This window comes from Eschrichtius robustus, chromosome 12 (genome assembly GCF_028021215.1).
Source record: "Eschrichtius robustus isolate mEscRob2 chromosome 12, mEscRob2.pri, whole genome shotgun sequence".
Lineage (NCBI taxonomy): Eukaryota > Metazoa > Chordata > Mammalia > Artiodactyla > Eschrichtiidae > Eschrichtius > Eschrichtius robustus.
The window spans coordinates 87,910,762-87,925,064 of NC_090835.1; the positions used below are offsets into that span (position 1 = coordinate 87,910,762).

Here is a 14,303-nt window from a genome sequence, read left to right on the forward strand (position 1 = left end):
TGTACTACATCTTCTTTATCCATTCATCTGTCGATGGGCATTTAGGTTGCTTCCATGATCTGGCTATTGTAAATAGTGCTGCAGTGAACATTGGGGTGCATGTGTCTTTTAGAATTATGGCTTTCTCTGGGTATATGCCCAGTAGTGGGATTGCTGGATCATATGGTAATTCTATTTTTACGTTTTTAAGGAACCTCCATACTGTTCTCCATAGTGGCTGTATCAATTTACATTCCCACCAACAGTGCAACGGGGTTCCCTTTTCTCCACACCCTCTCCAGCATTTGTTGTTTGTAGATTTTCTGATGATGCCCATTCTAAATTGTGTGAGGTGATACCTCATTGTAGTTTTGATTTGCATTTCTTTAATAATTAGTGATGTTGAGCAGCTTTTCATGTGCCTCTTGGCCATCTGTATGTCTTCTTTGGAGAAATGTCTATTTAGATCTTCTGCCCATTTTTGGATTGGGTTGCTTGTTTTTTTAATATTGAGCTGCATGAGCTGTTTATATATTTAGGACATTAATCCTTTGTCCGTTGATTCGTTTGCAAATATTTTCTCCCATTCTGAGGGTTGTCTTTTCGTCTTGTTTATGGTTTCCTTTGCTGTGCAAAAGCTTTGAGTTTCATTAGGTCCCATTTGTTTATTTTTGTTTTTATTTCCATTACTCTAGGAGGTGGATCAAAAAAGATCTTGCTGTGATTTATGTCAAAGAGTGTTCTTCCTATGTTTTCCTCTCAGAGTTTTATAGTGTCCGGTCTTACATTTAGATCTTTAATCCATTCTGAGTTTATTTTTGTGTATGGTGTTAGGGAGTGTTCTAATTTCATTCTTTTATATATTGCTGTCCAGTTTTCCCAGCAACACTTACTGAAGAGACTGTCATTTCTCCATTGTATATCCTTGCCTCCTTAGTCATAGATTAGTTGACCATAGGTGCGTGGGTTTACCTCTGGGCTTTCTATCTTGTTCCACTGATCTATGTTTCTGTTTTTGTGCCAGTACCCTATTGTCTTGATTACTGTAGCTTTGTAGTATAGTCTGAAGTCAGGGAGTCTGATTCCTCCAGCTCCGTTTTTTTGCCTCAAGACTGCTTTGGCTATTCGGGGTCTTTTGTGTCGCCATACAAATTTTAAGATTTTTTTGTTCTAGTTCTGTAAAATATGCCATTGGTAATTTGATAGGGATTGCATTGAATCTGTAGATTGCATTGGGTAGTATAGTCATTTTCACAATATTGATTCTTCCAATCCAAGAACATGGTATATCTCTCCATCTGTTGGTATCATGTTTAATTTCTTTCATCAGTGTCTTATAGTTTTCTGCATACAGGTCTTTTGTCTCCCTAATTAGGTTTATTCCTAGGTATTTTACTCTTTTTGTTGCAATGGTAAATGGGAGTGTTTCCTTAATTTCTCTTTCAGATTTTTCATCATTAGTGTATAGGAACGCAAGAGATTTCTGTGCATTAATTTTGTATCCTGCAACTTTACCAAAATCATTGATTAGCTCTAGTAGTTTTCTGGTGGCATTTTTAGGATTCTGTATGTATAGTATCATGTCATCTGCAAACACTGACAGTTTTACTTCTTCTTTTCCGATTTGTATTCCTTTTATTTCTTTTTCTTCTCTGATTGTGATGGCTAGGACTTCCAAAACTATGTTGAATAATAGTGGTGAGAGTGGACATCCTTGTCTTGTTCCTGATCTTAGAGGAAATGCTTTCAGTTTTTCACCATTGAGAATGATGTTTGCTCTGGGTTTGTCAAATATGGCCTTTATTATGTTGAAATAGGTTCCCTCTATGCCCACTTTCTGGAGAGTTTTTATCATAAATCGGTGTTGAATTTTGTCAAAAGCTTTTTCTGCATCTATTGAGAGGATCATATGGTTTTTCTTCCTCAATTTGTTAATATGGTTTACCACATTGTTTGATTTGTGTATATTGAAGAATCCTTGCATCCCTGGGATAAATCCCAGTTGATCATGGTGTATGATCCTTTTAATGTGTTGTTGGATTCTGTTTGGTAGTATTTTGTTGAGGATTTTTGCATCTATAGTCATCAGTGATATTGGTCTGTAATTTTCTTTTTTTATAGTATCTTTGTCTGGTTTTGGTATCAGGGTAATGGTGGCCTCATAGAATGAGTTTGGGAGTGTTTCTTCCTCTGTAATTTTTTGGAAGAGTTTGAGAAGGATGGGTGTTAGCTCTTCTCTAAATGTTTCATAGAAATCACCTGTGAAGCCATCTGGTCCTGGACTTTTGTTTGTTGGAAGGTTTTTTATCACAGTTTCAATTTCATTACTTGCAATTGGTCTGTTCATATTTTCTATTTCTTCCTGGTTCAGTCTTGGAAGGTTATACCTTTATAAGAATTTGTCCATTTCTTCCAGGTTGTCCATTTTGTTGGCATAGAGTTGCTTGTAGTAGTCTCTTAGGATGCTTTGTATTTCTGCAGTGTCTGTTGTAACTTCTCCTTTTTCATTTCTAATTTTATTGATTTGAGTCCACTCCCTCTTTTTCTTGATGAGTCTGGCTAATGATTTATCAATTTTGTTTATCTTCTCAAAGAACCAGCTTTTAATTTTTTGATCTTTGCTATTTTTTTCTTTGTTTCTATTTCATTTATTTCTGCTCTGATCTTTATGATTTCTTTCCTTCTGCTAACTTTGGGTTTTGTTTGTTCTTCTTTCTCTAGTTCCTTCAGGTGTAAGGTTAGATTGTTTATTTGAGATTTTTCTTGTTTCTTGAGGTAGGCTTGCATAGCTGTAAACTTCCTTCTTGGAACTGCTTTTGCTGCATCCCATAGGTTTTGGATCATCGTGTTTTCATTGCCATTTGTCTCTAAGTACTTTTTGATTTCCTCTTTGATTTCTTCAGTGATCTCTTGGTTATTTAGTAATGTATTGTTTAGTCTCCATGTGGTTGTGTTTTTTACGTTTTTTTCCCTGTAATTCATCTCTAATCTCATAGCGTTGTGGTCAGAAAAGACGCTTGATATGGTTTCAATTTTCTTAAATTTACTGAGGCTTGGTTTGTGACCCAAGATGTGATCTATCCTGGAGAATGTTCCGTGCACACTTGAGAAGAAAGTGTAATCTGCTGTTTTTGCATGGAATGTCCTATAACTATCAATTAAATCTATCTGGTCTTTTATGTCATTTAAAGCTTCTGTTTCCTTATTTGTTTTCATTTTGGGTGATCTGTCCATTGGTGTAAGTGAGGTGTTAAATTTCCCCACTATTATTGTGTTACTGTTGATTTCCTCTTTCAGAGCTGTTAGCAGTTGCCTTATGTATTGAGGTGCTCCTATGTTGGGTGAATACATATTTATAATTGTTATATCTTCTTCTTGGATTGATCCCTTGATCACTGTGTAGTGTCCTTCCTTGTCTCTTGTAACATTCTTTATTTTAAAGTCTATTTTATCTGATATGAGTATTGCTACTCCAGCTTTCTTTTGATCTCCATTTGCATGGGATATCTTTTTCCATCCCCTCACTTTCTCTCTGTATGTGTCCCTTAGGTCTGAAGTGGGTCTCTTGTAGACAGCTTATATATGGGTCTTGTTTTTGTATCCATTCAGCAAACCTGTGTCTTTTGTTTGGAGCATTTAATCCATTCATCTTTAAGATAATTATTGATATGTATGTCCTATGACCATTTTCTTAATTGTTTTAGGTTTGTTTTTGTAAGTCCTTTTCTTCTCTTGTGTTTCCCACTTAGAGAAGTTCCTTTAGCATTTGTTGTAGAGCTGGTTTGGTGGTGCTGAATTCTCTTGGCTTTTGCTTGTCTTTAAAGCTTTTGATTTCTCCATCGAATCTCAATGAGATCCTTGCCGGGTAGAGTAATCTTGGTTGTAGGTTCTTCTTTTCATTACTTTGAGTATATCATGCCACTCCTTTCTGGCTTGTAAAGTTTCTGCTGAGAAATCACCTGTTAACCTTAGGGAGTTCCCTTGTATGTTATTTGTTGCTTTTCCCTTGCTGTTTTCAATAATTTTTCTTTGTCTTTAATTTTTGCCTGTTTGATTACTATGTGTCTTGGCATGTTTCTCCTTGGGTTTATCCTGTATGGGAGTTGCTGCGCTTCCTGGACTTGGGTAGCTATTTCCTTTCCCATGTTAGGGAAATTTTCGACTATAATCTCTTCAAATATTTTCTCTGGTCCTTTCTCTCTCTCTTCTCTTTCTGGGACCCTATAATGCGAAAGTTGTTGCATTTATTGTTGTCCCAGTTGTCTCTTAGGCTGTCTTCATTTCTTTTCATTCTTTTTTTTTTTTCTCTTCCACAGCAGTGAATTCCACCATTCTGTCTTCTAGGTCACTTATCCGTTCTTCTGCCTCAGTTTTTCTGCTATTGATTCCTTCTAGTGTAGTTTTCATTTCAGTTATTGTATTGTTCATCTCTGTTTGTTTGTTCTTTAATTCTTCTAGGTCTTTGTTAAACATTTCTTGCATCTTCTCAATCTTTGCCTCCATTCTTTTTCCGAGGTCCTGGATCATCTTCACTATCGTTATTCTGAATTCTTTTTCTGGAAGTTTGCCTCTCTCCACTTCATTTAGTTGTATTTCTGGGGTTTTATCTTGTTCCTTCATCTGGTACATAGCCCTCTGCCTTTTCATCTTGTCTGTCTTTCTGTGAGTGTGGTTTTTGTTCCACAGGCTGCAGGATTGTTGTTCTTCTTGCTTCTGCTGTCTGCCTTCTGGTGGATGAGGCTACCTAAGGGGCTTGTGTAAGTTTCCTGAAGGGAGGGAGTGGTGGTGGGTAGAGCTGGCTGTTGCTTTGGTGGGCAGAGCTCAGTAAAACTTTAATCTACTTGACTGTTGATGGGTGGGGCTGGGTTCCCTCCCTGTTGGTTGTTTTGCCTGAAGCAACCCAACACTGGAGCCTACCTGGGCTCCTTGGTGGCGCTAATGACAGACTCTGGGAGGGCTCGTGTCAAGGAGTACTTCCCAGAACTTCTTCTGCCAGTGTCCTTTTCCCCATGGTGAGCCACAGCCACCCCCTGCCTCTGCAGGAGACCCTCCAACACTAGCAGGTAGCTCTGGTTCATTCTCCCCTGGGGTCACTGCTACTTCCCCTGGGGCCCGAGGTGCACACTACTTTGTGTGTGCCCTCCAAGAGTGGAGTCTCTGTTTCCCTAGTCCTGTCAAAGTCCTTCAATCAAATCCCGCTAGCCTTCAAAGTCTGATTCTCTAGGAATTTCTCCTCCTGTTGCCGGACCCCCAGGTTGGCAAGCCTGACGTGGGGTTCAGAACCTTCACTCCAGTGGGTGGACTTCTGTGGTATAAGTGTTCTGCAGTGTGTGAGTCACCAATCCGGCAGTTATGGGATTTGATTTTACTGTGATTGCGCCCCTCCTACCATCTCATTGTGGCTTCTCCTTTGTCTCTGGATGTGGGGTATTTTTTTGGTGAGTTCCAGTGTCTTCCTATCGATGACTGTCTAGCAACTAGTTGTGATTCTGATGTTCTCACAAGAGGGAGTGAGAGCACGTCCTTCTACTCTGCCATCTTAGTTCCTCTCCCAATGCCAGTTGTGGTTGTGGTTGTTGTTGCTGTTGGATAATCTTAGATGTGTTTTGAAAAATGTATAAACTTACAAACAAGACTCATAGAACACTACATTAAAGTCCCTTCATGTCCTTTTGCCCTCCTCCCCAAGAGGGAATTGTTTTTGTAATATCTAGCCTCATAAATTAATATTGCCCATTTTTGAAATTCATAGAAATAGTATGCATAAAAATAGTATGCACTCTTTGGTGTCTAGCTTCTTCAGCTGAGCATATTTTTGTTGAGATTCATCCAGATTGTTGAGTGTATCAGCGTTTCCTTACTTTGTATTTCTGAGTAATATCCATTGTATTAATACACTATGGTATGTTCATCCATTCCAAATATCCAGCTATTTTGAATAAAGCTGCTATAAACATTTCAGTACAAGCCTTTTGTAGACACATATTTTTATTTCTCTTAAGAAAGTGCCATTTGTTCAAAAGACTGTACTTGCCTCCATTGATTTGCATTAGTGTATTTATTCAAAAGCATATGATTATTTATATTCCTCTCTTTCTGGACTCCCTACTTTCTCCTATTGATGAATTTGTTTGGCCTTACACCAACACTACACTGATTACTCTAGCTTGAAACTACTTCAAATACATTACATTTTTTTAAGTGCTGTTTTTCTCTGCAATGTGCACATATGAGTTTCTCAACCAGACTAGTCATATAAGTTTTGAGAATGCAGCAGTTTACTTGAGGGAAGGTCTTTTTTGTTGTTCAGGGGACTTAATTCCAAGAGTAACGCAGGGTATTTGTAAATGGTCCCTTTAAAATAGACATGAGCCATAGTACTTCAAAGACTGGCTCAATTTTCTGGGACATTCTATTAGGGATTATATTTTAGTGGGTATGAAATTATAAGATCAGTCCCACATCTTCTTATTGTGTCATAACTTCTCAAAAGCCAGTTAGTACAATAAAATTTTAAATTAATATATAGGGGTCCAAATTTCTAAGTGGCACTTCCTAAAGTTAAAATATGTTATTACCTCAGATGTGTTAACGATGGATACTTTCTGTTCTACATTCCAGTTCCAAATTTTTGTTCCATTCGTTATGGAATTGCTCTCTTTCTGCTCCTCTGTAATGTTATAATAATGTCACAGCGCGTGTGTATGAGCCTCACAATGATAACCATGGTGAACAGCACAGAGCCACGTGGTTTGTCCAACACCTCCACAAAGGAGCCACAGGATAACATAAAGGTATATCAAAAATATTATAGACAGTCATAAGTTTAAAATCCTATCTTGCTAACTAATTTGTGGAGAGGTTGAATGTTATCATAATTGATATGACAGTAATTATTAGAGAAAGAAGCTCAAGTCTTGATCTGCCTTGCCAGTAATAACCTAAATAAACATGTCCCACAACTAAAATGTCTCAGTATTTGTAAAGGGCAAGAGAAGTTTGGACAGGAGAAAAAAGGAAAGCATCTTAAATGAGAAGTAGAAGTCAAGACACTTTTTATTTCTTATTTACATTTTTAACATACAGTACATTTACATGTTTCATTAATTTCATCTATGGAAGGTAATGAGTTGATACCTGTCCGAAGATATAGTACAGAAAAAAATGAAAATAGGTGGGAAAAATATTTTCCACTATACTCTTCCTATGTCCCTTTATGAATACACAGGCAAATAAGAAAATATTTTCTTATTATCACCACTATTTACATTAAAAATAACACTATATGAAGTATACTGCACCCTGATTTTTTTTGACATAAGCATCAGAACCAGGCTCAGATTTGACACATATGTAGGAATTCCTAGACAGGGAATTTAAAATAACAATAATTAATATGTCAAGGGCTCTAATGGGGAAAAAAATGACAACATACAATACCAGATAGGTAATGTTAGTAGAGAGATGGATATTATTAGAAAGCATAAAAAAGAAATAGTAGAAATCATGGCAACTGTAACAGGTACAAAGAATGCCTTGATGGGCTTATAAGTAATCTCAACACAGCTGGGGAAAGGATCAATGAACTTGAATATAGGTCAATAGGAACTTCCCAAGCTGAAATGAAAGAGAATTTAACAAATAAACAAATAAACAAACAAACAGAACATTGCAGAACTGTGGACAATACCAAAAGTTGTAACATATGCATGACTAGAACACCAGGAAGAGTAGGAAAAAATGGGAAGAAGAAATATTTGAAAAATTAATGGCTGAGAACTTTTTGAAATTAATGGCAGACACCAAGCCACAAATCCAAGAAGCTCAGAGAACACCAAACAGGATAAATACTAAAAAGAAAAATAATCAACAACAACAAGAACAACCACCCAGACATACATATTTAAATTGCAGAAAACTAAGACAAAGAGAAATCTTGAATGAAGCTAGAGGAAAGAATCACCTACAGAGGAACAAGGATAAGAATTACAGAAGACTTCTTATCAGACACCACTCAAACATGAAGAGAGAAATGAATTCTTTAAAGTATTGAAAGAAAAAAAAAAGACACCTGCCAAACTAGAATTCTATATCCAATGAAATTACCTCAAAAGTCACAGAGAATAAAGACATTTTCAGGCAAAGAAAAACTGAGGGAGCTATATTAATTGCAGACATAGCAGAATTTATAGCAAGGAAGATTATTAGAGTTAAAGAGGACACTGTCTAATCATAATGGGGTCAATTCTCCAAGAAGACATAATAATCCTAACCATGTATGTCTCTAATAACAATCCTAAACATGTATGTCTCTAACAAAGCAGCAAAATACAGAAGGCTAAAACTGCTAGAACTAAAAGGAGAAAAGGCAAATATAAAATTGGTAACTGTTTTCTATTTGTTACATCTGTTCTTTGTTACCTTTCTTTTTCCACTCCTTTTTTTGCCTTATCTTGGTATAATTGAGCATTTTATATGATTCAATTTTATTTCTTCTCTTGATGTATCATTTATACTTTAAAAAACCTGTTTTAGTAGTTTCCCTAGGGTTTACAATATACATTTTTTAATAATAGAAATCCACCGTCAAATAACACTTTACTGCTTCATGTGTAGTGCAGGCACTTTATAACAGAGTATTCTTAATTCCTCTCTCCCATCTTTTGTGACACTGCTGCTATTCATTTCCTTTATCCATATGATATAAATACCCAATACAGAATTACATTATTGCTTTAAACAAGTAGGTATCTTTTGCATCAATTCAAAATAAAATAATTTACACCTTCATTTATTCTTTCTTCATGCTCTTCTTTTTCAAATGTAGATCCAAGTTTCTGAACTATATAATTTTCCTTCTGCATAAAGAACTTCTATTGGTTTTACCAAAACTTCTTCTGGCTTTATATCTAATAAATCTTTGCATAGCCCAAAGTAAAAATATCTGTTATATTTTCTTCTAGAAGTTTTATAATTTCAGGTTTTACATTTAAATATGATTCATTTTTTCAATTTTTGTATATGTTGTGTTGAAGATCCTTTTTTACATATGTATATACAACTGTTCTAGCATCATTTGTTGAAAAGACCTCTTTCTCCACTGAATTGTCTTTTAAGTTTGGTAAAAAATCAATAGTTATAGGAATAACGCTACCTACCTGATTTTAAGACTTTGTTATAAAGCTACAGTAATCAAGACAGTGTGTTATTAGCATAAAGACAGAAAAGTAATCATTGAAATAGAACAGAGTGTCCAGAAATAGACTCACACACATATGAACTGCTGATTTTTTTCATGATCCACAAAAGAACAAACAAAAAAATTGGACTTCACCAAAATTCAAAAAACACTGTTAAAAGACTGAAAAGACAAACCAGAGACAGTGGTAAATTTTTGAAAATCATATCTAGTAAAGGAAGTTTATCAAAACTCAGTAATAAATGAAACCAACAATGCAGCACAAAAATGGGGAAAAGATGTGAATAGGTACTTCATCAAAGATGATACATGGATGGCAAATACATGAAAATATGCTCCACCTCATTAGTCATTAGACATAAACAAATTAAATCCACAAAGGTATATGACTACACACCAATTCAAATGGCCAAAATTATAAAGATTGGACATAAGTGTTGGTAAGAATGTGGAGGAACTGGAAGTCTTCTACACTGCTGGTGATAATTCACAATGGTACAACCACTTTAGTTAAGCATACAGCTACCATATGATCCAGCCATTCCACTGCTACTAAAGAGAAATGAAAGCATGTGTCCATACAGAGATGTATATATAGATTCTCATTGTAGCTTTATTTGTAATAGCCAAAAACTGGAAACAACCAACATGTTCATCAATAGGTGAATGAATGCACAAACTATGGCCCGTCCATAAAATGGAGTACTGCTTAGTACTAAAAAGGGATGAACTATTGATACACAGGACAACATGGATGCCACTCTAATTATGCTGAGTCAACTAAGCTAGACAAAAAGAAACAGTACATACTGTATGACTCCATTTATATATATAAAACTTCTAGGAAATGATGACAAAGCAGATCATTGGCAGCAGAGGAGCAGAAGGGAGGAATTACAAGGAGTAAGAAAACTTTTGGAGGTGAATAATATGTTCATCATCTTGGTTCTGATGATGGTTTCATGAGTGTACACATTTTAAAATTTAGCAAGTTGTACACTTTATGACAAAGATTAAATATACAGTTTACTGTGTCAATTGTACCTCAAAAAATCTGCCAAATCTATTCAAAATTTTTTTCTTTAATTCTTAAATATTTGTAGTATTCCATTGCCTTGGTTTAAAAATCGAGAACCCCCTTTTCTAGAGAGATGACTATTCACAAAGCCTGTGTTTTATTTCCTTCACTGTAGCAAAAGAAGAGGCAAGAGAGATGGCTACTCACAAAGGCTGTATTTTATTTCCTTCACTGTAGAAAAAGAAGAGGCAACTCAAGCTGTGGAGCTTGGAACATTTCTTTGGCACATTCACCCCCACCCCACCCCCCATGGAACCTGCTGCTATAATCCAGGACAGTTGATCTTCTTCAAATATGAGTCACAGAAAAGGATTTCAGTTTGTTGCTCTACAAAGGTACTAGATGAAGAAGCAGAGCACATAGTTATTCTCAAGTATGAAAACTCACCAGTATATCATTTTCCCAAAGCAGATCTAAATTGTAACCTGAAATTACAAATGAACCTAAAAACTAGGAAAGCAACTCTAGCTATGGAGGGAACACTACAGTGCAGCACACCCAGGAGCTCAAAGCAGAGATAGCCAGGTGGTAGCAGTCTATGCTCAGACAGCAGATGAATGCAAAAAAAAAAAAAAAGGAAATTAACAGAACTCAGAAAAGGATTATGATAAAATGAGACAGAACATTTTAGGAAAGAAGACAAAATAACAAGGAAAACAAGAGAGAATAGGAACCACAGAGACCACAGTAAGGGACACTGAGTATAGAAAGGAAAAGGAAGGAAGATGAGAAAAAGTGTGACTCATAAATGAAGGGTATTCTCTATCAGTCTTCCCTCTGCCACAACAGCCAAGGAGTGTGTATAATTATTCTATTTAAAATTTACCAATCTGATAGAAATTCTGCCATAACTTTAAATTTTTTATTATTAATGAATGTGCACATTTTTATATTTCTGTGACCTATACTTATTGATCATTTCCATTTTTCTCTCATAAATTATTGATACCCTTAGTCCATTTTACAAGTAGATATTATCTACTTGTTATTCATTTATATGACTCATACAGATGTATATATATTAATTCCTAAGATTTATATAGGATAATGTAAACATTTATATATGTAGCACTTTGTTTAATGACAACTAGTTAATGCAACTTAGGTTTTATCCTTCTGGTGTGGGGAGTTTATGAGTTCAGCAGTTTTAATTCAACTATGGTGGGCTTTTTTTCTTTTTTTTACATCCTGCTGTGAAGAGTGATGGTTTTATGCCATTAGAAAAACAACTCAATATTCTGAATAATCTGCACAGGGAGAGTTGAACAAATGTGTGGTGGACCACCTGATATGGGTAAGGGTGAATATTGATTTCCTTAGCGTAATTCCTGTGATTTAGAAAAAAATGGCAGAGCATCTTGTTCCATCCTCTGAGTAGCTTCCCACCAATGGAAAAGATCTGGAGCTTCCATGCTCCCTTGGCTACTCTATGGATGCCTCTCACTATTCAATATTCTCAGAGTTGTACTCCTACCAGATCTCTCATGAAAGTCCTTTCCATCAGAAAGAGACATCACTATACAGAGGCCACAGATACAGGATGACAGAGATTTGAGAAAGGGAGGGGAAAAAAAAGGGGTGAAGGGTGAAAGATAACAGTGATGAGAGAACAAACACATAGACTCCTACCTATTTCATTATTTCATAGTCAGCCAAAAATTTCATTAAGAACATTCATTATTTAACAAAACTCTTCATTTCTTAATATAAAAACTAATTATGCAAGTGCAGAGAAAGTTTAGAGAAGCAGACTATCATACACATTACCAAAGAGGCTTTATCTTGTCCTCACCTACTAAAATTAAGGCTTCTCCATGTTCAGTGGGTCCAAAAATAGCACAGCCTCCTCATAGTCCAAAGTATAAGTTCAATGTTCAGAATATCTTATATCAACTTTAATAATGCAACAAATTTATGCAAGACCACCTAGCCTAAGAATTGACAGAGGAAACCACTCCCAAGACACAACAAAACATGCCACATCAGAGCCAAGCAAAAGAAGAGAAATGGTCTTTTTCTTTCACTATCCCATTCAATTATTTCCATAGTTCAGCCTGAGAACTTCTCTTCATGATTTGATATTCTCTCAATTGCTGCTTTTCTCTCTGGGATCATGTGTGTGTGGGAAAAATGTTGTTTTGTGAATGAGGTTAACTGAATAGAGAAATTAGAGGGTGAGAAGGGGCAAGAGGAAATTAATGATTGCAGTAAATGTAGTATTACATGGCACTCTACAGAAGAGTTTACATGTTTTTTAGCAACATTCAAGAAATAAGTATTAGAGATGTTGAAGGTGGAGAGGTAGAAAGGTCCTGGACTCACCTCTTCATACAGACACACCAAATATACAGCTACATATGGAACAACTTCCTCTGGAAAGAAAATTGAAAGCTGAGTAACTCCTACACATCGGGCGAACAAGAAAAAGCCCACAACCAAGAGGAAATGCTGAGACACAATCTTACTGTAAACCCCACTCCTGGCAAGGCGACCCAGCAAGGCAACCCTGAGGAGTGAAGAGTTTGAACCCCACAGTGGGCATGCCAACTTTTAAGACCTGCGCCTGAGAGATACGCCACCCAAATATCTAGCTCTGAAAGCCAACAGGGCTCGTATACACAAGTCCCACAGGGTATAGCGAACTGAGAAGTGGTTCTTAAAGGGCTTGTACATGGACTCACCTACCCCAGAGCACAGAACAGAAGCAGCCATTTGAAAAGCACCAAGATGTTCTATGAAAGAGGCTTATTTGCTTACCATAAACTATTGGCCTGAGGGGCGGGCATCTAATTTAACACACATCTAGGGCCTGCTGGAGTTCTCTTTGGGGATGGAGACCAGCAGATGCCATCCTTGTGTTCTCTCTTTGCTGTGCTCTGGAGAGCCAGTATCTCCCAAAGGGGAGCTTTTATATTCATCTGGCCTCTTGTTCTGGCACCCGATTTTTTTTTTCTTTTTAACAGCTGCCGCCTTGATCATCTGGCTCTGGTGGCCATCAGGGTTTGACAAAATTAATATCCAAAATTCTAAACAAGTGAGTATAGAGGGAATGTACCTCAACATAATAAAGGCCATGTATAACAAGACCACAGATAACATCATACTCAATGGCGAAAATCTGAAAGCTTGTCCTCTAATATCAGGAATAAAACAGTGATTCCCACTCCCACCACTTTTATTCAACATAGTATTGGAAGTCCTCACCAGAGCAATTAGGCAAGGAAAAAAAAATGCATCCAACTTGAAAAGGAAGAAGTAAAATTGTCACTATTTGCAGATGACATGATATTATATATAGAAAATCCTGAAGACTCCACTAAGGAAACTGTTAGAAATAAAAATGAATTCAGTAAAGTTGTAAGATACAAAATCAATATACAAAAATCTGTTGCATTTCTATACACTATTAACAAACTAGCAGAAACAAAATTAAGAAAACAATTCTAATTGCATCAAAAAGACTAAAATATACAGGAATAAATTTAACCAAGAAGGTTAAACACCTATGCACTGAAAACTGTATGACGCTGATGAAAGAAACTGAAGAAGACACAAGTAAATGGAAAGATATTTTGTGCTCATGAATTGAAAGAATTCATATTGTTAAAATGTCTACAAATTAGATGTAATCATCAAAGTTCCGATTGCCTTTTTCACAGAAATAGAACAAACAGTACTACAATTTGTATGGAACTGCAAAAGTCCCAGAATAGCCAAAGCAATAATGAGAAAGAAAAACAAAGCTAGAGGCATCAAGCTCCCTGATTTCAAACTACATTCCAAAGCTATAGTAATCCAAAAAGTATGGTATTTGCATAAACTCAGACACGTCAATCAGCGAAGCAGTGTAGATAGCCCAGAAATAAACCCATACGTATTTGGGCAATTTATCTATGACAAAGGAGGCAAGAATATAAAATGATGAAAAGACAATCTCTTCAATATATAGTGTTGGGAAAACTGAGCCACTATCTTATAATGCACACAAAAATTAACTCAAAATGAATCCAACATTGGAACATTAAGACCTAAAAATATAAAACTAGA

General features: G+C 36.1%; 1 protein-coding gene across 4 annotated transcripts in view; it reads left to right on the plus strand.

Annotated features, from left to right (window-relative positions):
• Positions 1 to 14,303, plus strand: part of SLC17A1 (solute carrier family 17 member 1) — a 75,059-nt gene that overhangs the window by 15,403 nt on the left and 45,353 nt on the right. For 3 of the 4 annotated variants that reach the window (XM_068557442.1, XM_068557440.1, XM_068557441.1), the window contains one exon: positions 6,601 to 6,773. The exons of the other annotated variant lie outside the window; for it this stretch is intronic. In XM_068557442.1, coding sequence (XP_068413543.1) covers positions 6,601 to 6,773 — 173 coding nt within the window. The remainder of the gene's footprint in view (positions 1 to 6,600; positions 6,774 to 14,303) is intronic. 4 annotated transcript variants of the gene reach the window in all.